This window comes from Dromiciops gliroides, chromosome 2, assembly GCF_019393635.1.
Source record: "Dromiciops gliroides isolate mDroGli1 chromosome 2, mDroGli1.pri, whole genome shotgun sequence".
NCBI lineage: Eukaryota > Metazoa > Chordata > Mammalia > Microbiotheria > Microbiotheriidae > Dromiciops > Dromiciops gliroides.
Window position 1 is genome coordinate 649,476,319 of NC_057862.1, and position 26,809 is coordinate 649,503,127.

Here is a 26,809-nt window from a genome sequence, read left to right on the forward strand (position 1 = left end):
AACTCAGGTCCTCCTGAATCCAGGGCCAGTGCTCTATCCACTGCGCCACCTAGCTGCCCCTCAGTAGAAACTTTTAAAAAATACTGCCCCTCATATACATCATTGTTGCTGTCAGTATTAGACAGGAGTCAGCTCTCATCATATAACATCTAAAAGACTTCCCTTTAAATGAGTTGACCAGCAAATTAAGCTTCCTAATAATTTCCTCTTTATTCATTAGCATATAGTGATAAAAATGAGCATTGATAGAACTTACATTTCCTTAAATTTCATTTGGTATTAGATAAATGGAATTATATTCCCCCTCAGGCCACTAGATTACTTCCTTTCTTAGATATACTAGAGAGTGTGTGCCTGTATAAACCAAGATCTCTCCGTGGTTGCTAAGATGAGCAAGTGAATAATAACTCTTTTTTATAATCTAATGGTTTTGTCTTCCTTTGGGACTCTTAGCCCCTCGGAAGGGGATACAGCTTTCACAATAGCTAGAAATATTAGTATTATCTGCCACTTTGCCAGACTCAGCAAATAGCATTTTTGATTTGCTGACCACAGCCATTAGTTAAATAAACCAACCATGATCAAAATGTCTGCACAAACATCATCTCCAAATTTATTCATTTTTAATAAACAGCTGCTTCGTGGATTCCAGACATGTTTAATGGCACCAAGTAGACAGTTATAGAGTAAATAGAAGTTTTTACTGCATGATTCATGTAGCATTTAGTAGAGGATCGCAGGGTTGTCTTCTTTTTAGAGGTGATCTATTTAAAGGTTGAAAAGGATTTCTGAAGTGACTGTAGATTTAATGCTGTTTTCTTGTTTATTGAGATGCAGTGTAGATTGCTTAAATATCACCAATGTTGGACAGACTCTCACACCCTCCTTTTGAACAAGACAAAGATGTGTGGATTTGATAGTAGTACGATTAAGTGGATGCACAGCTCAGTCCAAAGAATGACTGTTAGTGCTTGGTTAATGTCAATTTGGAGGGGCTTTTTTGGTGGAATACCCCAGAGAATCTGTGATTGCTTCTGTTCTAAATATATCGTCAGTGAGCATGATGAAGTTTTAGGTGACATGTTTGGTTACATTTTCATGTGACACAAAGCTAGGAGAGATAACTAACACATCAGATGACAGAGTTAGAATTCAAAACATTGAAACAGGCTAGGATGATGTGTTTAATCTTTTCAAAGATTTGTGATTTCATCAGTCCCAGTTGGGCAACTATCTATACTGGTCAAGATCATAATCTGTCTCTATATAGCAGCTGAGTCCTGGGAAATTTACCTCAGGTTCATAGAGGGGAAGTATCAGAGGTAGGATTTGAACCCATATCTTCCTGAGGCCAAACCTGGCACTCTACTTGCTATATCATGCTGCTTCTACTGGGTTGAATCTAATAGGATGAAATTTAATGAAATTTAAATTTTTTTTTCAATTAAAACTCTATGTTTCCCTCCCTAGTGGAAAAAAGAAGAAAGAAAAGAAAACCAAAATGTTTGAAACATATTCATAGTCAAGCAAACAGATTCCCATATTGGCTTTGACCAAAAAAATCGATGTCTCATTCTGCACTGAGTCCATCACCTCTTTCAGGAGTTGGGTAGCACGCTTCCTCATCCTCATCCATGATTGGAATTAGTCTTTCAGAATTATTTGACTTGATCATATTGTTGTCATTGTGTGAGTTGTTCTCTTGGTTCTACTCTCTTTGCTCTGCATCAGTTCACACAACTCTTCCCTAGGTTTCTTGGAAATTTGTGGGATTTATATAAAAATCATTTTACTTGGTTTTTTTGTTTTTTTTTTTTAAAACCACCTTTACAAGGTGTTGCAGGTGTTGATAGCAGTTCATCTCCAAAAGGTCTGGGAGCTTTAGTGCATCCCAAGCCTGGTTCTTTAGTATGTTAACAGTGACCCACAAGGTACCTTGTGTTCAGAATGAGGAAGGTGATAGCACCCCTGTGTTTTTGTTTTGTCAGACTACATCTGCAGTCTTTGTTCCGTTCTGGGCGCCTCCAGTTAGCAAGGTCATTGACAAGCTGGAGAACATCTGGAGGATGTCAGCATGGACAGTGAAGGGCTGGGATGTGCTTGCAAGGAAATGGCACGATTTAGCTTGCAGAAGAAAAAAAAAAAGTTTAGGGAAATGATAGCTGTCTTTTGGCAAGAGTTCTTTGTTTGGCCTCTGAAGGAGGGGAAGTTAATGAGTGGGAGTACGAAGCAGATTTAGGTTTACCATGGCAAACTTGCTAATCGTCATACCAGAATCGAAGTGGGCTGCCTTGGTAGGAGGTGGATTGTGCCTCAGAAGGCCTCTGCCAACAGGAACGTTGGCCCGGAATGGCCTCTGTCCTTCCAGTTTTGCCGATTTTCTGCTTATCAAACAACACTCATATAGGTTTTCCATTTGGCCATATCCATTTCTAACCTTAACTATTTTTCTGAAGGAAAGTGTAATGAGCTCACCTAAGATAGCAAATGGGAGAGGAAAGTTTCTTCTTCCAGGGTCCTTTATTCCTCTGAGATAGCTGACACTTAATGGTTTTTTCTTTTTCCTTGGCTTTGGCAAGGCTCTTTTACCCTTCCTGAGCCTCAGTTTCCTACTTAATAAAACGGGATCATCAGACTACCTATTTTCCTATGTTCCTTTCAGCTCTAAATTCTGTGAGCCTCTGATTTTTTTAAAAAATATTTTTGTTGTCATCTTTTACATAGAGTTTTTATCATCCAAGGCTCATGGAATAGATCATACCATGGACAATTGAAAATGTGTGTGCCACAGTCCATGCCTGCTCTTGGTTTCTTTGGAAAGATGCATCTCGTGCATTGTTATTGTAGACAGTAAACCAAATGTTAATATTATCAAATATTAGCAGGATAATTTCTGCCATTGCTCTCGAAAACCACCTCTCTTGACCATCTCTCATTACTTTGGCCTGCCAGTTAATCCATAAATATTTATTGAGGATCTTCTCTTTATGCCTTGAATGGTCAACAGCTCAATCATCAAGCTCTGTGTCTTGCTTCATGAATAGCCAGATTTCAGAGAGCTGAACATAGCATGATACATAGATGATAAAAGATGATAAATAGAAGATGATAAATGATAAAAAGGAAAATTCATATGTTTCTAAAGAACTAAGAAGTGTCCTCCATGCAGAAGTACATCAAACATCCTTTGTCTTTTTCTTCCAGCTGTTAGGAATTCCCCACATTCCCCACTTTGACAAGGTAGTTATCTTAGAATTTCTGTTCCACATCTTTCTCCTGTGACAGGTAAAACTAAAAGTGTGAGAATATTATTAATATCACAGGGGTTCCCTTTGGTCTTTTTTGTTTTTTTTGGTGAGGCAATTGGGGTTAAGTGACTTGCCCAGGGTCACACAGCTAGTGTCAAGTGTCTGAGGCTGGATTTGAACTCAGGTCTTCCTGAATCCAGGGCCGGTGCTCTATCCACTGCGCCACCTAGCTGCCCCAGTCCCCTTTGGTCTTAATGGTAACTGGCACAGAAGATTTAAGGAGGCCTACATCAGAAGAGGAAGAAGCCCACAGGGACTCAGGAATATCAGAAGGAATTTCAAATGTATCCCTCACTGTTTCCTGAGTGTCTAAGATCAAAATTGGTAGCAAGTAGACAGTATCCTCTGGCAATTCCAGGGAGATGCCACTATCTGGAGACCAAGCTATGGTTGCTCTAAGTTTACAAAGGAGGTCACGACCTAATAGATTTGCAGGAGAGTCAGGCATAAGTAGAAATGAATGTTCTAACTGTTAATGGGCCCATAGACACCTTGCAAGGGGTTAATTTTGCGGCTGTTAAGGGTTTTCTCTGAAATTCCAACTACATTTAGAGTTCTAATAGATGTTCATTTAGGGTCAGGTTTGCTCACTAGGACTGATCTTGAGGCTCCAGTATCTAATAAATAATCATAATAAGTGTCCCCAACCCTAAGGGTTACATGGGGTTCATTACTTTGGGGAGGTGAATGGACTGGTACAAGTGGGCTAAAGATCTTGGGGTCTGGAAAAGTAAAGTCTTCAGATTCCAATGTCCTTTCCCCTTCCCTATACCATCAGTCCTCTGTTTCTCTCTGAAAGGATTTATAAGTAGTTTGGTTCTGCTTCTCTGTACCCCTTTAAGGGGGCCTATAACTGTTTTCATTCTGCCTCTCTGTACCCCTCTGAAAAGATCTATAATTATTCTGATTCCAATCCCTTTGCATTGTCCTACATACCGTATTATGTTCCCCCATCTGTTGCAGTAATAGCAAAATTTGGGGGGTTGATAGCAATTCAGGGGTTGATAGTGATTCTCAGCTGCCTGCACTCGCTGTCCCGTGCTTTCCTGTACTGGAGCTAAAATGCCATGTCTGTTCTTAAATATATGTTGCTATTTCTTTAATTCTGTCAGTACTCAGGGCATTCCAACCTGAACACTGCCTTTCAAAATATTTCCATATTTCTGGCAAGGATGGATGCACAATATGATTAGAGATAAAGTGGGCATCTCTAGAATCTAATGGGTCCAATCTAGTATATTGTTTGGCACTCTTACACAATCTATCATAGAATCTCTTAGGTCTTTCATTAGGTTCCTGAACTATATCTATAAATTTTTGCCAGTTATCAGTCTTGCTAGCACAGGATTCCATTGCCTTCAACAATGTTTCCCTTGCCTCCTGCAACTCATCAAAATGCTCAGGGATATTGGGGTCCCAGTCAGGGTCTTATAAAGGCCTCAAATAGTAACTTTTCCTGATGTTTCTAAGGAGTTCACTGCAGCTAATATATCAGCTCTCTCCCCTGTGGATAATATCATTTCCATGAGATCAGTAACATCACCCCAAGTGGGCTGATATCCTCTGAAAATTGCTCTAAACTGGCTGATAACTGTTGTGGGATCCTCATAAAATTTAGGAATATTTTGTTTCCATGAACTCATATCTTTTGGCCCAAAAGGTGTATATTGGCTGAGCTTTACTACAGTACCCTTTCGGTCATGGGTGAGGATCTCTTGAAGGGGAAGAATTTTGGGTTTTTCTGTCTCCTCTAAAGCCGAATTTTCTGTAGAGGAAATAGAAGTTGGGCTATTTGGCCTTCCAGCCTGAGAAACAGGCTCAGTTTCAAACTTGGGCATGGATCCCCCTTCTCTTATATCCCCCTGTATCAGTTTTCTGCTTGCTTTACTCCAGATTTTCTAATAAAGTAAATGTTTAGGTGGCCAGTGGCAGAGGATTCCTTGTAAATGCTTCAGTCTTTGCCATATAAAACAGTCTGATAAGATTTCCCTTGGTTCATGGTTGATTTAGCTGTAAATTTTCCCTAATCCCAATCCATGAGTAGCTTTCCTAATGGGGAGTCCTGGGGTATGCTATTTCTGATCCTCTCCTTGATATTCAAAACTTTCCTTACCACCAAACAAAAAAAGGTAAAAATAAAAATAGGAATAGAATATTCAAATTCAAACCAACCAAGTTGAAACATGATCTTAACCTCAGCTTGTCTGATTAACCAGACTAAAGTACTCAGGAGGTTGAAGAGATCCATTTGAAAACTGAAAGGGATGGGCACGTGGAAATAGGAGAAAATTTCTTACTCAAACGTGAAGATCAGAAGATGGCAGGTTCGGCTCTTTGCTGGCTCGCCAGAACTGTGACGGGTAAAACTAAATGTGTGTGGTCACCCTACCTGCCCCCTTGTGGGGAAAGCTAACTAGGACAACAGTTTCACAGTTTAGGAATTAAACATTTATTAATATATATTAGTGGTTAACAAAAAGACAATAAGTGTCTCTGAAAGAGTAGGAAAACCTAACCTACCCTCAAGGAGAAATCAGAACTGCCAACCCCATGAGGCTTCCCCCACCAACTCCCAAAACCAACTGACAAAACCAACTGCCTCACACCCTGCTTCAAGCTGATTGGTTGAGGGTGGGCTCATGCTCACACAGCAGGGGGCCCCTGTAGTATTAATAATAATCTCACACTCCCAGACTCCTTTTATGTCTCTTTTTCCTCCCTCTATTAAATTTAAGTGTAATTATTGATATTTTTAAAATACCAAATAACCTCTTAGGTATTATAACTGAAATACCAATGTCAGTTGTACTTTCTGTAACTTGTTAATAAGGACTCATTCATCAAAATGTCTTTAGATTTACAAAACACTGCATTTCTGAGGGTTTTTTTTGACCCTCACAGCAACCCTTTGATGCAACAGTGCAGATATTGTTATCCTCATTTTACAGATTAGGATGTTGAGGCTCAGTGAGATTAAGAGATTTGACTAAGCTCCTGAGACAAGCAAATTGTACATCTATGATTTGAACACAGATCTTCTGACACAGTTGTTTCCTTTCTTATACACACAAATACGTACTGAAGAGACACTTGGCTCTTCTTCCCTGGGGGGATGGGACAGAGTGAGCAGGGGGAAAGAGGTCAAGGAGGTCCCACTTGTTAAGCTCCTAAGAAAAGCTCAGTGAAGACTTGAAAGGAATCCTGGAATGATAAAGTCATAATAGACCTCAGAGGGTGAATTTAGAACATAAACAACTGCTAATAGCAAACTTGAGACATTTAATGATAAAGAAGAATTAGATGCTAATAAGGAAGTAGGAACAAGTATATTCATCTTTGCTTTCAGGAAATTTTCATTTCTCAGGCATATCTTCCTCTTCTTTACCTGAAAGAGTAAATATTTGAAACCTAGGAGTTGTACTAAAACTATTTGGCACCAGTAGCATAATTGACCTAGCTCATCAGAGGTTAGACTAGACATTTGAGGTCTCTTCCAGTGCTGAGAGTCTGGGATTCTCTAATGTTTGTAAGTTTTCACAGACCTGGCTGTCCACTCACAAGCCTATTGCCTTTTTTTTTTTTTAATGTATGAGGTATTTTATTTTTTCCATTACATGTAAAGATAGTTCTCAACTTTTGTTTATACATGCTTTACAATTTCAGATTTTTCTCCCTCCCACCCCTCCCTCCCCCCTCCCCTAGACAGCAGGTAATCTGATATAGGTTATATCTATATATCTCTATACATATACATATATATATATATATACACACACACATATATATACACATAATAACATTAATCCTATTTCTGCATTAATCCTGCTACAAGAGAAAGAATCAGAGCAGTGATGCAAAACCTCAAAATAGAAAGAAAAAAAAAACCAATAGCACCCAAAACAAAAGAAATAATATGATTCAATCAGCATCTATACTCCACAGTTCTTTCTTTCTTTTTTTTTCTTGGATTTGGGGATCTTCTTCCATCATGAGTTCCCTGGAACTCTTCTGCACCATTGCATTGGTGAGAAGAATATAGTCCATCACAGTAGGTCAACACTCAATGTTGATGATACTGTGTACAATGTTCTTCTGGTTCTGCTCATCTCACTCATCATCAGCTCACGTAAGACCCTCCAGGTTTCTCTGAACTCTTCCTGCTCATCATTTCTTACAGCACAATAGTATTCCATTGTATTCATATACCAAAGCCTATTGCCTTTTAATATTGAACTGACTGAACAAACAGAAAGTATTCATTTTACTCTTTTATCTTTACTTTCTTTGACTTACCTTCTTATTGACAGCCTCAGATAGGTAAATTGACCAAATTAGCTCCTAGGACTAAGATATAGGCTAGATTTTATTGGCTTCTTTGGTGTCATTGTCAGCCCCGGACAATTCTAGTTTTACCCATTCTAATTTACTTCAAATGCAGCTAGGTGGCGCAGTGGATAGATCACCGGCTGTGGAGTCAGGAGTACCTGAGTTCAAATCCGGCCTCATACACTTAACACTTACTAGCTGTGTGACCCTGGGCAAGTCACTATAAGCCCAATTGCCTCACTAAAAACCAAAACAAAACAAAACAACAGAGTAATGAATGAGTTTAGGGCAGCCTTGCAAATTACCACTAGCTCTTCATCCTGAGTGTCAGAAAGGTCAGGCTTAAAGGAATCATTTATGTTGTAAAAGTTAATACAAATTGGAAATGTGACCCACAGCAATGGTACCATAGTATTTTGGTAAGCTTGAGTCAAGTGCATCATGTCTTTGATACAGGGATTCTTGGCAGAACTGGTGAAAGTGCTATGGAATATTTGGAAGCAGCTTGACTGTTTTTAAAGATCTGTCAGCAAGTCTCTTTCCTCCATGGACAGATCTCCTGGATATGGACATAAACAAGGATGCTTGCAGATTTGGGAAAGAACAGTTGCACCAGATGACCTTGGTCTGTTTGCAATCTTCAGTAGCATGCCAGGTTCTTAAGATGAGAAAATCCTTGTGTGTACAAATCAAGCTTGCTTTTGTCTTTTACATTACAATGGGGAATGAAAAACTGTTTCATTTTTTGTTACTCAGCTAGGCAATTTTGTATTTGAAAAAATCCCTTTCTGCCCCTTCTTACCTGTATAATTAAAGTTTGGGGTTTTTGTTGTTTTAACTGAAACTGGTTTCCTAGCTGTGGTGCTTATTTACATATACCTGGTTTTTATTAGTGATTTTTACATTAGTCACTATTTTCCTATGCCTTCTCTGTAGGCATTTCCGTAACTACTACCTTAACTGCTTGTTTTTTGCACTTCACTAATGTAAAGCAGGCTGCATTGTATCCTCTATAGTTTTTTCTGAAGATTTATAATTTTACTACAACTGTTTGAAATAGTCTCAGGTGTTTTTCTCCATATTCCTTCAAATGACAGATTGTTAATTATTTAAATGAGTGTGTCAGAATGGCTTCCCTGTGTGAGGGTTACTCCTGACTTCTTTGGCTTGACCCTAGAGGTGTGCAGCATGCCAGGGTCTGAGTTGGATGAGGAAAGAATCTGTTTCTGGCCAGGTTTGAGGTGCCTTGGTAGCAGAGTTTAGAATCTCTCTGATTGACATAAAGCTCAATGCTAAGTCCATTTCCAACTCGAACCCTTGAGCTTAGGTCACTGGAAGTAGGCCTAGGCTAGGTATTAATCTGAAGAGCTACCCTTGGCATTCATTAGGTAGCAGACTAAGATAACTTTGTTTTTTCAGAGGGACTCAGAGTAGGTTCATCTACCTAATATCCTCTGTCAGTTGTGTTTTGTTTAAGAAATTGTTCGATGGGCTTCTTACTCAAACCCACAGTATCATTCGCTGACTATGGGCCAGGTATTGTACTCAGCTTGAATCTGATTTGCTTTAATATCTCAAAACACAATGCTGATGTTTGAAGATATATAAACAAACCAAAAGACAGTCCCTATCGTCTGGACCCTTCCCAGAAGAATTCACTGTTGGGAGAAAGGGCCTGCAATGAAGCAAGGCTTCAGGGATTTCATTGGTCTTTTTTGAACTTGATATTTATTCCTCATTCCACATATAACTTTTTTTTTTTTTTTGCTGGGCAGTGGGGGTTAAGTGACTTGCCCAGGGTCACACAGCTAGTAAGTCAAGTGTCTGAGGCCGAAGTTGAACTCAGGTACTCCTGAATCCAAGGCCGGTGCTTTATCCACTGCGCCACCTAGCCGCCCCCCCACATATAACTTTTTTTTTTTTTTTTTTTTTTTTTTAGGCAATGGGGGTTAAGTGACTTGCCCAGAGTCACACAGCTAGTAAGTGTCAAGTGTCTGAGGCCGGATTTGAACTCAGGTACTCCTGAATCCAGGGCCGGTGCTTTAACCACACATATAACTTTTGAAGTTTTGAATATGTCTTTACTGTTCTGCCTTAATCATGATATCATATAATTGCATGGGTTTATTGTTCCCAAAGCACCTTCCCATACATTCTCATTTGATCCTCATAATTATCCAGTGAGACATGTAGAACATGTATCATTATCCCCATATTACAGATAATAAAACCAAGGCTCACTGAAGTTATATGATTTGCCCAAGAATCACACACTAGTAATTGGGTGAGATAGAACTATCATTGAGGGCTGCTGTGAGGTCAGTGTTTTTCCTTTTTTGGTTTTATTTATTTATTGATTGATTGCAGGACAGTGAGGGTTAAGTACCTTGCCCAAGGCCACACAGCTAGTAAGTGTCAGGTGTCTGAGGCTAGATTTGAACTCAGGTCCTCCTGAATCCAGGGCCAGTGCTTTATCCACTGCACCACTTAGCTTCCCTGTCACTGTTCTTTCTACTCTGACTGCATTTTCTTTCATACCAACTGTGGCTTTTTTTTTTTTTCAAAGTCTTGGTTACTTGTGGAAATGATATATTTTTAAAATTCTGTGCTCACTGGCTTGACCTCTTTAGAGGAGAAGTATTTCTGAAGCCCAAGATAAATACTGGCCTAGATTCCTGAGGGAGAATGATAGAATCTTCATTCCCAGAGGTATGTTAAAGTAGACTAGATTCCTATCTGTCTGATAGTTAGAGACCCCACCTAGAGTGCAGGGAAATGAACTGATTATCTCTCAGGGATTCTCCCATCCTTGTTATCCTTTGATTTCCTGGATTAGTGTTTCACTTGAATTGATAATCTGCCTTACAAGTGGAACACAGTGGCTGAAGTAAGAAACATGTACTGTCTGTGATTTCTGTTTTTGTTTATTGAAGTCATTCTTATTTTAAGATACAGTTTTTTGATCAAAGCTACAAGCATTTATTTTTGCATCTTTAAGACGATAATGTACTGTGCACTTTGTTGTCTTGCAGTATAAATAAGGCTTATTAAGTCTCATGTGACTGACATCCTTCTAGTTTCTCCTACTCAGTGCCAGACTTAACAATACTGAGGCTTCATCTCTTAGAATAGGTTACTTAGAATTCAGAAGGCATTGTGCTCCAAGATGGAAGCACATTTGGGAATAAGCTGCCCTATCCTATTGCTTATGTAGAGAGGTTAAACCACCTCCAAGGATGATCAGCTCTCTTGGTGAGAATCTCATGTTTCTGCAATGCTAGTGCTCAGAATCTGCAGGCCTGTGACTCATCCGACATGAGCACGTGGACCAGATAGAGCTCTCATCTTGGAAGGCAGATGCAGACCTCACAGCTTCCAGTTTGGCTGCCAGTGAGAAAGCAGAATTGAGTTTTGTTGACATCCATCTGTTGAGAGGCAGAAATATGCTTAAAGATACAGGGTTTGTTTGTTTAATTATCTCGGTAATGTGAGCTTCTTTCTCTCTGGTGAAGTGGCCTGATAGGTAATTTTAAAGGTTGATTTTTTTTTTAAGTATCTGCTGAGCTTAAGGTTTAAAAAGACAGGGGTCACCACATTTTAATAGAATTCATTAGTGATTTTTCCATGAACTACCTTTTACAATTCTTTTCTAAGAAACCCTGTGCCTGAAAAACCACTGCTATCAGACCAAATGTAATAAAATACTGCAGATGTTGCAAATAAAAAGTCACTTTAGGCAACAGAAAACTATTGAATACTGATAGAGGAAAATACTCCATAGATCCTTAGGTTTAACAGTGCAGTAAAACTATCGCTCTTGTTGAACATTTACAAGCAATCTAAATTCCTTCAAGCAGTACCATCTAGAACTTAGAGCAGGGTACTGTGAAGCATACTCCTGGCTTGGATTTGTGGTTATGCCTCTGACACAGTCTTGCCTTAGGTGATGCTCCCCTACTTTCTGTGGGGTAAAAATGGGTGAATATTCATTTGTCAGAATTTTTCTGGATGAAGGGCATTAGGGATCATGTACTAGCAGTGTTTCTGGAACTCTTTAGGAAGCTAGCTCAGTGTGCTCATTCTCTCTATGTTAGACCTCACTAGAACATTCCTGTCTAGCTCTGTACCCTGGAACTTCAGTAGAAAACAAAAACAAAACTTTATACATTGCTTTAAAACCATCGTTTTAAGAAAATACAGCTCTCTCTTCTTTTTTATTTTTTGTTACCAGGGATGGCTCTCTAGATAGAAGAGGAAAGAGGTATATGTTTGTAAATAAAGATGCTATAAAAATAAAAGGTGACAATAATAATTTTTTTAAAAAATCTTCTTTTGGGACAGCTAGGTGGTGCAGTGGATAAATCACCGGCCCTGGATTCAGGAGTACCTGAGTTCAAATCCAGCCTCAGACACTTAACACTAGCTGTGTGACCCTGGGCAAGTCACTTAACTCCAATTGCATCACTTTAAAAAAAAACACAAACTTCTTTCATGCTCTTATCTTTCATCAGGAATGGGAACTACAGATCATGTCATAGTGTTGGCTTCTACCAATCGAGCTGATATTTTGGATAATGCATTGATGAGACCAGGGAGACTTGACCGACACATTTTTATTGATCTCCCTACACTACAGGTAAGAAACACAAGTTTGACTTTCATTAAGCTAATTTGTAAGGCTTTGTACAGTCCTTTCCCAGGAAATAGTGATATTCTTAAGTTTGTGAAAATTAAAGCTCTCCTGTGTTCTGCAGACCAAAGGCCCTTATCAATTAATGGAAGGGGGTGATGAGAAAAATTAAGTAGCTGGCATTGAGTAGTGGCTTGGCTGGTTCCTGGTTCCCAGGGCTGAGGTTATAGGGTTATCCTTTTGTCATGGAAATAGTTGTTGAGTGAAGCTTTTTGGCCTTCTCTCCCATGAGATGCTGAGCTGTCTAAACTTGCTCTGTGCTGAGCGCTGCCCCCACAGGGATGGCCCTTGTTTGTAACATTCCTCCAGTGCAGATGGAGCCAGTGAATTTCCTTTACTCTTATCTGTCCAGACTTTATTTGGCTCACTGCTTTCTCTTTGGTTTTGCAACTTGTTTTTGTTCGTCCGCTGTTGTTTTTCCTCTTTCTCTCTGAGCATCTGGGGTTGAATTTGCTTGCCTGGATTGAGTTTTATAGCAAATTCTCTGAAACCAAATCCAGAGAGGAAAAGTAAAAGAATCCCATTCTTCTTGTATGGCATCTCTTCCTTCCATCTGCAGCTTTGTAGACATCCTCAGAGTTTTCATTTTAAATACCTTAAATGCCTGATACGATCTGGCACTGAAAGCCTGAACTGTGCAGCTGCCCCTGAAGGAGGAAAGGAAAAAAGCCCTGGCAACTGAGCTCTGAGTGTTTGAATCAGGACCTCCTGGACCAGCTGAGTCATTCACTCCTTGGCTGCCTGCCACCCCTCCTCCACTCCCAGCTTAGGGTTGGACACAGTCTCAGCTGATAGAAGAGGGTCTTTGTGGCAGCACCTCCAGGAACAGGAACTCAAGCCTGGTGTGGCGCTTCAACCCTGTGGGAGCAAAAGGAAGGGTTCGAGGGGTGGCAGGGACAGAGGGAGGGAGGGCTCCTTTAGCAGAATCAAAATCAGAGGTGCTTAATGTCAACCTTTGAGAGGAGCTTGGGAAAGCAAGCTAGTGACTCATGGTAAACCCCCGCACCTCAGGGTTGTATTTGGAAGCAGAGCCGTGACCAAGCCTCTGCTTGGCGGGGAAGGTGGGTGAATCTCCTGAGAGTAGAGGTGCGCTTCCCTCTTGTGGCCCTTCCTGGGGTGGCCAGGGCCACAGCTGTTCCATAGACACGTGGCTTCCACGTTGGCTGCTAGTTGCATATCCCACAGGCACCTCCCTCGAACCAACTCCCTGGTCTGTTGTGCCCCACCAAAATATTTGTCTGTCCTTTTGTGTTATGACAGGAAAGAAGGGAAATATTTGAGCAGCATCTGAAGAGTCTGAAGCTGACCCAGACTGGTAGTTTTTATTCCCAACGCCTGGCAGAGCTCACACCTGGGTTTAGTGGTATGGGAATTCATTTCTCTTTTAGAATGTTTTGTGTTTCTAGTGCTATACACGGATCTCTTCTGATGCTACTTTATATGTCCCTAGAGTTTGTGCTTCCAGGCCTCTCTTTTTGTTCTGTTGTTGCCTTTCACCACCCTTACCCCCACCACTAACCCTTTCCATTTAACAAAGTCAGCCATCCTAGCAGCAGCCTGTCCCACATCTGTAATCCTTACCTCTGTGTGTTTTCTTATTAGCTGTTGAGGACTGGGAGTGTTCACTGTAATATATCAGAGTTTGAGTGCCTTTCCTTGTGTTATCATTTATGTTATTGCAGCCATTGTTTCTGTTTTGGTTCTGCTTGTATCACTCTGTATCACTTATTAAAGTCTTCCCATATTTCTTTAAATTATTCATATTCCTTCCTTACAGCATAGTCATATTCCATTGCATTCCTATATCACTTTGTTTAGCTATTCTTCAGTGGCTGAGCACCCTCTTAGTTTACAATTATCCGTCACCAGATAATGTCATTATGAATCTTGAGTTATACAGAGGACCACACTCGCTGTCATTGACTTACTTTCGGCATTTGCCCATAATGGGATCGCTAAATTAACAGCATGAAGTTTAATGACTTTTATCAAAGAATTCTCCTCAAGTGTGTATTGGATGTGTTTGTCATCTCTTTTAATGCCAGTGTAGATAGACAATTCAGTTTTATCCCATGCAAGTGTTAGGGTTGTTTGAGGTTCTTATTTGTAGGTATCTACTACTCTGTAGCAAGTATGGAATGGTGTATGTTTTTGTGTTTCTGCACATAGACCTTCCAGTCTCGTTATGAGGAAAACAATTCAAAGAAGGTCTGAGTTGAGAATAAGTTTTACACTGCAGGGCAGGTGAAAGATAAGTCAATAAGCTATAAATAAATAACAGCCGGGGCAGCTAGGTGGCACAGTGGATAGAGCACCGGCCCTGAAGTCAGGAGTACCTGAGTTCAAATCCGGCCTCAGACACTTAACACTTACTAGCTGTGTGACCATGGGCAAGTCACTTAATCCCAATTGCCTCACTAAAAAAAAAAAAAAAAAAAAAAAAAGAATAAATAACAGCCATCTCCCCGCCCAGGGGAAAAATAAGCAAAGAGTATTTCTCCGTGGATATAGACGCCCACTTATGGTAGGTCAGACCCTAAATAAGGAGTTTAGTGTCTGCAGCAGTATTCCTATCCCTAAGCCCTTCTGCTGTGGTGTTCTTACTAGGGCTTTTCAGGGTCTGTTTGCACATACAAGGCTTGGAATTTCCTTCCTTGGTTTCTTGTCCTATTAGGCCTTATAGTGCACTGACTCTGCTTTTTATTTTGGAATTTTACCCCCTTTACCCACAGATTCAAACCATATGTTCATGGTGCTCTGTGGAGAGAGGTTGGTTTGGTAATTCTAGGAATATCCCGGCTCATTCTGCCAATCACAGAAGTGACCACTCCATCTTTCTCATTCTCAATCCAGATTTCATCTTTTGTCCTAGTGATTCATTAAAATTTATTCATTCTTTTGTATCTTATCCCTGTGTTTTCACTGAGAGTTTCCTTTTGTACTAGGTTGTTTTTTTTTTTTAAGTGAGGCAATTGGTGTTAAGTGACTTGCCCAGGGTCACACAGCTAGTAAGTGTTAAGTGTCTGAGGCTGGATTTGAACTCAGGTACTCCTGACTCCAGGGCCGGTGCTCTATCCACTGCGCCACCTAGCTGCCCCCTTTTGTACTAGTTTTGGCAGAAACACATTGTCAATGAAGGATTTTTTCTCTCAGTTTATTTTCTAGGAATCTAAAGGCTATAGATTTTATAGGTTAATATTAACAGCCTCATAGCATTCAGTTTATCTGCATATATACCCTGTCTCTTTGGTTCTTCATCAGTTAACAGTTTTTTTTTTTAAGTAAATATTATAGAAGGGTAAAGACAACATAGTCTTTACCCAAAAGGAGCTTGATGTAAATAAAATGAACTTAAGATATTAGGTCCATAAACAATGACAGTATAAAGTATGATATCATTGGTAAGTGACATAAGGAGATGCAGATGAAGTGCTGTCTGAGAGTTTCAGAGGAGGAAAAGATCTTATTTTGAATGACCTTTTATAGAGTCTGATCCATCAATGCCTTGTATTTCTTAACCACTCATTTTTAGAATAGCTAGCACTTAAAAAGTACTTTACATCTCCTCACAACCACAAGGGGGATACTCTTATTATCCCCATTTTATAGATGTATAAACTGAAGCAGGAGTGATTAAAAGACTTCCTCAGGGACACACAACTAGTAAGGTCTGAGTTTGGATTTGAACTCAGGTCTTTTTGATCCTAGCCTAGAGCTCTACCAGCGTACCTGTATGAACTGATGTTACATACAAGCATTGTACAAACTAAACACAACGCTACATCTTTTCTGACTCGCACTTCTGTTGGGAAAGTCTCGGGATTTGTTATTCACTGATCCCTGTGTTTTGCCATATAAATACAATAACAGAATTCTACATTTATTCGTTTATTACTTAAACATATTAAATGTTGTCAACCTTTTTACCAATAGGAGCTGACATTGCAAATATATGTAATGAAGCTGCTCTACATGCTGCAAGAGAAGGATACAAATCCATTGATACATTTAATTTTGAATATGCTGTGGAGCGAGTCATTGCAGGTACAGAGACTCTGTTCTTCTGTAAAATTGTTTCTCTTCCACTTTTTGGGGGGGGGGGCGGGGCAATGGAAGTTAAGTGACTTGCCCAGGGTAACACAGCTAGTAAGTGTTAAGTGTCTGAGGCCGGATTTGAACTCAGGTCCTCCTGACTGAATCCAGGGCCAGTGCTCTATCCACTGCGCCACCTAGCTGCCCCTTCTCTTCCACTCTTAATAGTGATCATATTTTTTTCTTATTACATAATAAAAAATAAATATTATATGATATTTATTGAAATTTTAATTGATTAGATAAACATTTAAAATGTGAGGAAGTCAATTAAATAAAAATATTTTATTACCTCATTTTTGGGTTGGGCTTTTATGGTTTGGGAAGAAAAGGGAAGTTAAGAAAGAGGTAAAGATAAATACAAGCACCTTAACTTCTTTGCAGTCAATTAACAAACATTTATTAAGCACGTTTCTTAGTGCCAAGAACCAGGCTAGGCCCTAGGTAACCAAAGCCAAAAATGACAGTCCCTGGTATCAAGGAACTTCTGTTCTATCAGGAGGACATTCACATGTAAATATATACAAAAGAAATACAAGGTAACATTGTTGGGGGAGAGGCCCTGGTGCCTGGGCCAGTGGGAAAAGGCCTGAACTAGAAGGTGCCATTTGAGCTGCACTTGAAAAGAAAGGATACATTCTAAAAGGCAGAGGTGAGAAGGGAGTCCATTCCTTGTACAAAGGCCCTGCAAAGGTGAAGAAACATTTTTGCATATAAGGAGCAGCAAGGCGGCCAGTTTGCCCAGATGGCAGAGTAGATGAAATGTCTGGTATGAAAGGGTTGGAAAGGGAGGCCAACGCCCTGTGACGGAGGGCTTGAAAGGTCTAACAAAGGCATTGCTATATTATCCTTAATGGAAATGAGTAGATTGAGTAGGAGAGTGACATGATCTTACATGTGATTTAGGAATATCATTTTGGTAGCTATGTGGGGAATGGATTGGCGAAAGGAGAGGCTTGAGAGAGAGAGAGAGGAGTTAGGAGCCTATTCCAGTAGCTCATGGGACAAGTGATGAAAGCCAGATTGAGTTAGGTGGCCATGTGCGTGTAGAGAAGTGTAGGGATGCAGAAAGATAACTGCTGGAATATATGGGGTGACAGGAGAATGAAGAGTCAAAGTTGACTGCAGTTGTATAAATATGGGTGATTGGAAGAATGGTGGTGGTACCCTTGACAGAAATGGGGACATTCAGAAGGTATGGGGTATGAGGAATAGATGAAGAGTTCTGATCTAGGCTGAATTTGAAGTTCCTAGAGGACAACCAGTTTGAAAAATCCACTAGGCTGTTGGTGATGTCTGGAACTAGAGTTCAGGAGAGAGGCTAGTAATGGTTATATACATTGGGGCATGAATTGAACCCATGGGAGCTGATGAAAAATTGTTGGAAGAGAGATGGGACCCAGGAAAGAGCTAGGGGGCTAGATGTGAATGAAAACCCAGCAAGCGAGACTGAGAAGAACTGGCTAGACTGTAGGAGGAGAAGCGAGTTAGTGTCATCAGAACCAAGAATGTAGAGAGTAACTAGGAGGAGAGAGTGGTCCACAGTGCCTGGTGCTGTGGGGTGGTCACCAGTGAGGAGGGCTGAGGAAAGGCCGTAAGATCTATCAGTTCAAAGACTGTTGGTGACTTGGGAGAGAGCAATTTCATTGACCAGATGTGAGGGTAGAGTAAATGGAGGCAAAAGGTATTAATAGCTTTTGTAGGAGTTTGTCTGAGAAAGAACAAGCCATAGGGTATGATAGCTTTAGGGGATTTGATGTCAAGTGAGGTGTTTTTTTTTTTTTGGGGGGGTTTTTTTGTGGGGCAGTGAGGGTTAAGTGACTTGCCCAGGCTCACACAGCTAGTAAGTGTCAAGTGTCTGAGGTCAGATTTCAGTTCAGGTCCTCCTGAATCCAGGGCCAGTACCACCTAGCTGTCCCCTCATTCATTCTTTATCAGGGACTGAATTAAAGGAGGGGATGGGGGAATAGGGTGTGGTCTGTGATGTCAAATGGCTGAGATTTAGAGTAGCGGGGAAGATGAGGGAGCTCACAGTGACTGGCCTCTCTTTTCTTAGTAGAATATGAGATGAAGTCTTCTGCTGGGAGGAGTATGTGCAGAACAGAACAACCAGGATAGAGAGGGAACTCAGGCTGTGGTGATTAGCCTGGGGAAACCAAGCTACATTAATAGAAATTGAGTGTCCTGAGTAAGGGAGGCAGTAATTCCACTCTGTTCTCTGGTGGTTAAACTACACTTGGAATAAGACATTTAGTTATGATTGTCACGTTTTCTGGGGTTTTTTTTTTGTTTTGTTTTTTTTTTTGGTGAGGCAATTGGGCTTAAGTGACTTTGCCCAGGGTCACACAGCTAGTAAGTGTCTGAGGTCGGATTTGAACTTAGGTACTCCTGAATCCAGGGCCGGTGCTCTATCCACTGTGCCATCTAGCTGCCCCCGATTGTCACGTTTTCTGATGGTCATTGTTCATCTAGAATGCATACAGACTAGAGCAACCAGGAGGGGAGGGAATTCAGAACCATGCTGTATGAAGATTGCTTGAAGGAAGTATAGTAGGTCTGGGAGAGATTTTGTTCACACATGTCAAATATCTGAGGAATTATTCTTATCACATGGGATTTCCAAAGACTTAATAAAGACTGGTGGATGAGATTGCAAACATTGTAAAGGAAAAAGTCTTGAGTTGCTTGAAAATGGATGTTTTGTGATATAATAGGTGACTTTATCACTAGATATATCTCAAAAGGTACCACTTAACTTAGGACTCATGCATCAGGATTTGACTAATGACTTCTAAGGAACCTTCTAACACTTAAGATTTCATCAGTTTATGAATTCCTCACAATGTATCTTTATTATCTCATTTAAAGTATTGTGAATTCACATGTTATAAATGAAAAAGTAAGATACATTTTAAAAAATATTATTTTTTAATCATTTGCCATTTGGATTATTTTCTGTCATCAGTTTCCTATTACTCCTCTCTGAGCTGGCCTATTGGCATCTCAAATACAATATATCTGATATATAAAACTGATTATTTTTATTTCCCTTTTCTTCCCTTCTCTTATCCTAGCCTATCGCTTTCCAAATTCCCTATTTGTTGAGGGTACCACCATCTTCCTCTCACCCAGGTTAGTAAGCTTGTAGTCATCCTTGAATCTTCCCTTTCTATAACCCCCACATGTAGTTGTTTTCTGGTCTCATTGATTCTATCTCTGTAATATATTTGACATTGGCCCCCTTCTTTCCATCCACATGGTCTCTGCCCTAGTTCAGGCCCTCATTTCCTCTAAGCCAGTACATCTGCCGGCTTCTACGTGAAAACAGTTCACTATGTGTTCTAGAAGCAATAAAGGAAAGACAAAAAGGAAGCTGTTTCTCTGTGTAGTTGGCACAATGCACCACCCTGGTTCTACTGTCATAGGGCTTGGGGAGGCAAGGGAACGGGCTTCAGCTCTGAAGTAGATGTTTGCCTGGAAGTTGCCAGGAAAGCACCATGCACATGGTGAGAGTGGGATGGCCCACTGGTGGTCTGTCTCCAGAGAAGCCTCATGGACTGTGTCCCAAGTCAGCCCTGCTACGTAGAAAACACACAAAGTACAGAGAAGCTTACTGGTGGAAAAGGGATCAGGAAAGATGTCATTCAGAAGGCAGTGCTTTAGTGAAGTCTCAAAAGAAACCAGGGATCGCGCTTGTATGAGGTGAGGAAAGAGCATGGGGACAGTCAGTGCAAAAGATGGAGAAAGGAAATGGAGTGATGTTGTGAGGAACAAGAAGGTGGCTGGGCTGGCCGGGTCCTGGAGTGTGTAGAGAATGGCAGTGACTTGGGGAGCACAAGGGCGGGCCCTTTTTGCCTTTCTTTGCATTCCCAGAACTAAGAGCAGAGCATGTGCCTAATAAATGCTTAATAACTGAATACCTGAAGCATGTGAAAGATAGGGCAAGACTGGCTGTTGTGTAACATAAGATGCCCAAACAGAGGAGTTGAATTTTTTTTTCCGAGGTAAATAGGAAACTTCTGAAGTTTATTGAGTAAGAGGAGGCGACGCAGTAAGACTTAGACTTTAGGAAAATCACTGTGATTCTCTGTGAAGGAAAGATTGGAATAAAGAAAGATCAGAGTACTGGCTAGATGGTTTTTATAACATCACATGTGAGAAATATGGAAGGCCTGCACCAGGATGGTGGTTGTGAGAACACAGTGTATGTGAGAGATGTTGTAGTGATAGAAATGACAAGATTTTGCAACTGTTGGATAAAAGGGGTGAGTGAGGAGTTGAGAATAACTCTGGGAGCAGCTAGGTGGCGCAGTGAATAGAGCACCAGCCCTGGAGTCAGGAGTACCTGAGTTCAAACCTGGCCTCAGATGCTTGACACTTACTAGCTGTGTGACTCTGGGCAAGTCACTTAACCCCAGTTGCCTCACTAAAAAAAAAGAGAGAGAGAGAGAGAAAAACTCTGGAGTTGTGAGAAGGATGGTGGTACTCTGAATAACAGGGAAGATCAGAATAGGAGTAGGTTTTGGGGAAATAAAATGAGTTTTCTTTTGGACATATTGATTTTGAGATGCCTATAGAACATCCAACTTAAAATGTCCAGTAGGGAGTTGGTGATGTGGAAATCATGTGTATACAGTCAAACATATATTAACAAGACAAAGTATAGAGATGATCATGAAACTCATGGAAGCTAATAAGGTCACAGAGAGAATATGTAGGAGGTCAAGATGAAATAGCAAGGGGCAGCAGGGTGGCGCAGTGGATAGAGCGCCCCCGGAGTCAGGAGAACCTGAGTTCAAATCCAGCAGCTAGGTGGCTCAGTGGATAAAGTACCGGTCCTGGATTCAGGAGGACCTGAGTTCAAATCCAGCCTCACAAACTTGACACTTACCAGCTGCATGACCCTGGGCAAGTCACTTAACCCCAATTGCCTCACCAAAAACAAAAACAAAAACAAAAACAAAAAAAAGATGAAATAGCATAAGTTTGTTGGAACCCGGTTATGGTTGTACAACTTAGTACCTAGCTGAGCAACACATGAGTAGGAGCAGAGAAGGTGAATGGTGGAAATAATCTATTTTTAAAAAGACGTGAACAGCAATAGAACAAAAAACAGCAAGCAATTTGAGATTAGAACAGGAGTTGGCAAACTAAGGGCCAAATTGCCCTCTCCTCCTCCCACTTAAGAATGGTTTTTCCTGGGCGTCTAGGTGGTGCAGTGGATAAAGCACCGGCCCTGGATTCAGGAGTTCCTGAGTTCAAATCCGGCCTCAGACACTTGACACTTACTAGCTGTGTGACCCTGGGCAAGTCACTTAACCCCATTGCCCCGTTAAAAAAAAAAAAAAGAATGTTTTTTCCTATATAAGATTACTTGCTGTCTTGAGGAGGGAGAAAAATTTGAAACTAGAAATCTTATAAAAGCAAATGTGGACCTGGGTGACCCTGGGCAAGTCACTTAACCCTCATTGCCCCGCCAAAAAAAAAAACAAAACCAAAAAACCAAATGTGGAAAACTATCTCTACATTTAACTAGAAAATAATAAAATACTTTTATGATTAAAAAAAGAATGGGTTTTACATTTTTAAATAACATTTTTTTGTATTTAAACAGAAGGAATGGATTTGGCCCTGTGGTCATAGTTTGTGAACCTTGAAATGAACTCTCTTCCTACCTCTGCCTCTCAAAATCATTAGTGTTCTTCAAGGTTTAGACAAAGCACCCCTTTTCTTTGTAGCCTGCCCTGCTTCCTAGGATTCTCTCCTTGCTGAAACGACCTTTTATTATACTTTTTTGTGTATGAATTATTATTTTTTTTCAGTGAAGCAATTGGGGTTAAGTGACTTGCCCAGGGTCACACAGCTAGTAAGTGTTAAGTGTCTGAGGCCGGATTTGAACTCAGGTACTCCTGACTCCAGGGCTGGTGCTCTATCCACTGCGCCACCTAGCCGCCCCTGTGTATGAATTTATATCCCTAAGCCCCTTGAAGGCGGAGACTTTCATCTTTTTCTTTGTATCCTCAGTGATTTATACATAGTAGGCACTTAATGTTTGCTTGTTTTTGGTCTAGCTAGCCATTAATTCAAAGAATTGATAGAAGTCTATAGACTAAAACACAAGATAATTATGTCATTAGAAGTACTCCATTTTTTTTAACCAAGTAAATTCAAATAAGAACAGCAGTATGGATTTGAGGTTTGTACTTTTAAGTAAATACCTCTAATATTGTATCTCCTTTTTTAAAAATCCATACAGATTGTGAAGATAGAATTTTTAAACCCTTGCCCTCTCATTATTAGCTTGTAATCTTCTAACTATAGAACTATAATAACTATAGAATGCCAATTTACTTTTGTTGTTATTAAATTTGGGGCTTTTTTTCCTCTGGGGAGTTGCTGTCAGTCAAATAAGGGAAATTTAGCCAAAGCTCATGGTAAATAACTCTGTAGAACCTTCATATTGTAGAAATCCACATTAAGAAACATATCTTGGGGGCAGCTAGATGGCGCAGTGGTTAGGGCACCGGCCCTGAATTCAGGAGTACCTGAGTTCGGATCCGGCCTCAGACACTTGACACTTGCTGGCTGTGTGACCCTGGGCAAGTCACTTAACCCTCATTGCCTGCAAAAAACCAAAAAAAAAAAAAAAAAAAGAAACATATCTTTTGGAAACTCCTATTTGACTTCACTTTAAATTTTAATAAAGGACACATCAGTAAGCACAATTTGACTGGGGAATCAAACAGAAGTTTATGGGGGGGAAATGGAAAAGTTCTTGCCAACAGCAAGAAGTTCCATTTTCTTTTGGTTGACCTGAGATCAGTTGGGGAGCAGGGGGCAATGAGGATTAAGTGACTTGCCCAGGGTCACACAGCTAGTAAGTGTCAAGTTTGTGAGGCTGGATTTGAACTCAGGTCCTCCTGAATCCAGGACCGGTACTTTATCCACTGAGCCACCTAGCTGCCCCTATAGTTGAAGGAGGTTCTACCTCAATCTGGATGACCTGCTTTCCTATTCCCCTTCTCACAGATATGAACTTTATGACCTAGGGACCTTCTCTTAACCTCTCAGTGTCCAAGACTAGTCCTTACCATAACAGTTACTGACCTGCATTGGTTAGTGAAACATTTTCTCCCTTTTTTTGCTAGTGAAATCACTAATTCCAAACAAAAACTAAACCAAACTAACAAAGATGAACCTCTGGTGCTTTATAGCAAAGACTTTCTGAGGCCTCATAAGTTCAGGACTGATGTTTGGCACCAAAAGGAGGAAGGGGGACAGCAGAAGATGGTGATGACTGTTTTGTTTAGAAGACAGTTTTGTTTTTTCCAGTGCTTCAAGGTTGAGGACTAGGTTTACCATACTAGTTCAAAACAATAATATTGGGGGCAGCTAGGTGGCGCAGTGGATAAAGCACTGGCCCTGGATTCAGGAGGAACTGAGTTAAAATTTGGCCTCAGACACTTGACACTTACTAGCTGTGTGATCCTGGGGAAGTCACTTAACCCTCATTGCCCCGCAAAAAACAAAAAACCAAAAAACCCCCACAATAATATTAATGCTACCTCAGATCTGCATTATACGTCACAGTTTTCAAAATGCTTTTGCATTTGTTATCATATGTGGCATGCTAGTTTTGTAAGGTAAGCAGAGTGAGGAGTGGTATTTCATTTTTTTTGCATGAAGAATTTAAGGCCAAGTGCGATTATCTGCTCAAAGTCATACACAGGGTCCAGAAGCAGCATCCACATTTTCTGATTCTTTGCCCAGTGTTCTTTTCTCCTATATCCTGGATTTGAAGCTCCCATTATTGCCACTTAAATTGAGGGAGCTTCTTAGACATTTTTCCCTCTATTTTAAAAACTTTTATAGTGACTTTTTTCCACAAACATTGTTTTTGTGCTATAGACTCTGTGACCTAGAACAAACTTTTTTATGATGGAAGTTCATAAATCATCACATACTTATGTGCTACGTATAATTAAATCTAATCTGCAACTGTGACCCATATTTGAAGAGAAGTGTGCTTTCCATCTGTTACATCCAAATGCCAAGTTATATTATAATGCTATAAATTCTTTCAAACCCGACCCTAATGGGCACTTCTTAAAATATCCAATAGAGACATCTAGCAGTGTGATAACCAACTATTCTGAACTTAAATCTCATTTGCTTTCACTCTAGATATCTTAAAGGAGATTTTAAAATGTATTTGGAAAATAGAATGTTCTTTTGAGCCTCTTAGGCAGAATGATGTAATGAATGGAAAAAGCTGGGCCTGTAGCCCAGGGTGTCAGGTTCTTGGTCCAGGTCTCCACCTGTGGGCAACCTGGGGACCTGGGACAAATCATTTCTTGTCTGTCAACAGAGACTCCTTATAGGTAAAAGGAAGGATTTGGATTTAATGATCCCTAAAGTCCTTGCCATATTGTAAGTTCTAGATCTGTTCCCCAAAATGTTATCATTGGCCCAGGAACTGTTTTGATGACATGTTAAATAATATAAAGGTAGGAATAAGAAAATGTTTTTCACCAACTACCTCTTCCCCTGTTTTGTCCTTTTTTCTAGTGGGCAGAAGTCATAGGTGATCGGTCTGGAAGGACAAGACAAGACAGGAGAAATTAAATAGTTGGTACCTTACTTCTTAGATTATACAAGGCAGAAATAGTAGGGCCTGTGAGCAGGGATGGTGCCTGGCAGATTTCATCCAGGTATTTCCAGGACTTTTACTTCTGCATGACAGATCTAAAATCTTTGGTGCTTCTTTAGGTACTGCCAAAAAAAGCAAGATTCTGTCCAAGGACGAGCTAAAGATTGTGGCATTTCATGAATCAGGCCATGCTTTGGTTGGCTGGTTGCTGGAGCACACCGAGGCAGTGATGAAGGTAAAGCAGCTGATGGCTTAAAATTTGTCATCTCTTGGGTTTGAAACACATGCCATCTTTGATCCTTGGGCGCTAGTTCATTTTCCTCTCTCGGCTGATCGGCACCAACTTCTCTTGTATCTCTCCACACCATATTGAGTCTATGCCTTCATCTTCTCCTAGTCTTCCTACATCTGCCCTTGCCCCTCTCCAAACCATTTTCCATACAGCTTCCCAGTGGAGACTTCTAAAGCCTATTTCTGACCATGTCATCCCCTGTTGAGCAAGCTTCAGCAGCTCTCCTACCCCCTTGGGATAAAATACAAATGCCCGTTTGGCATTTTCAGCTCTTCACAGTCTAGCTCCAACCTATATTTCCAGGCTGGTTACACATCTCACACACATCTCCATCTCTCTGGCTCTCTTTGTCTCTGTCTCTCTATCTCTGTCTCTGTCTCTGTCTCTCGTATGGTCTTGTGTGCATGCATGCTTGCCAAATTGACCTATTTGCTCTGTGCCCTGAGCCCAGCATTCCACATCCAAGCTCCTGCCTGGCCTTTGGACAGGCTGCCTCAAGCTTCAGTTGCTTTCCTCCTCATCTCCCTTTTGGAACCCCCAGATCACTTAAAGGCTCTGCTCAAATTTTAAAGGATTTAGCCGATTCCACCAGTTTTTATTCTACTCTTCCCAACCACCCCCCAATTAAAAATCACTTTTTACTTACTGAATGTGTTGTAAACTCTCAATAAGCTCTTTAAGGTTGAAGACTCACTTTTTAATATTTGTATCCCCAGTGCCTAGCACAGTACTCAGAATGTAGTAAGTGCTTAATTAATTGTTGATTGTTTGAAAGAAAGTATATCATGGTGGAGAGCTAGACTTAGAATCAAGAAGACCTGGATTCCAAACCATCTCTGGCCCTTAGGAGCTGTGTGATCACTCACCCTCCCTCATCCTCAGTTTATTCATTTCTAAACTTGGGGTGGGACTTCCTATAGTACTTAACCTCCCAGCCCAATTGTGAGGGTCAAACATGAGAATATGTAGAAAGTACTTTGCAAAATTTTCAGGATTGTAGAAATATTTATCCCATATATATGGTAGGGACACAGTCTCAGAAGCAAAGAAGCCTTGGCTTAAAGTCCTGCCTTTCACATGTACAAGCTCTGGGCAAGTCATCAAACCCACCGATGCTCCTGGCAATGCTATGAGCTTACCAGTTGCAGAACAGCTGCCGGACAGCTGTGGTAGGGGGAGTTTCCTCATCAGGAATTCCCTATACCATTGAAATCACAGGTGTAGTCCAAAATAAATGTTTATAATGATTGTCATTATTACATGGCCAGGGGCAGCTAGGTGGCACAGTGGATAGAGCATCAGCCCTGGAGTCAGGAGTACCTGAGTTCAAATCCGGCCTCAGATGCTTGACACTTACTAGCTGTGCGACCCCACGCAAGTCATTTAACCCCAATTACCTCAAACACACACACACACACAAACCCAAAAGTATTATTACATGGCTAGCGACT

General features: G+C 40.6%; 1 protein-coding gene across 1 annotated transcript in view; it reads left to right on the forward strand.

Annotated features, from left to right (window-relative positions):
• The window catches only part of SPG7 (SPG7 matrix AAA peptidase subunit, paraplegin), a 103,108-nt gene that overhangs the window by 63,193 nt on the left and 13,106 nt on the right, over positions 1–26,809 (forward strand). The window contains exons 10-13 of the mRNA XM_043985721.1: positions 12,146–12,270; positions 13,585–13,687; positions 16,258–16,368; positions 25,186–25,301. Of these exons, the coding sequence (XP_043841656.1) occupies positions 12,146–12,270; positions 13,585–13,687; positions 16,258–16,368; positions 25,186–25,301 (455 nt within the window). The remainder of the gene's footprint in view (positions 1–12,145; positions 12,271–13,584; positions 13,688–16,257; positions 16,369–25,185; positions 25,302–26,809) is intronic.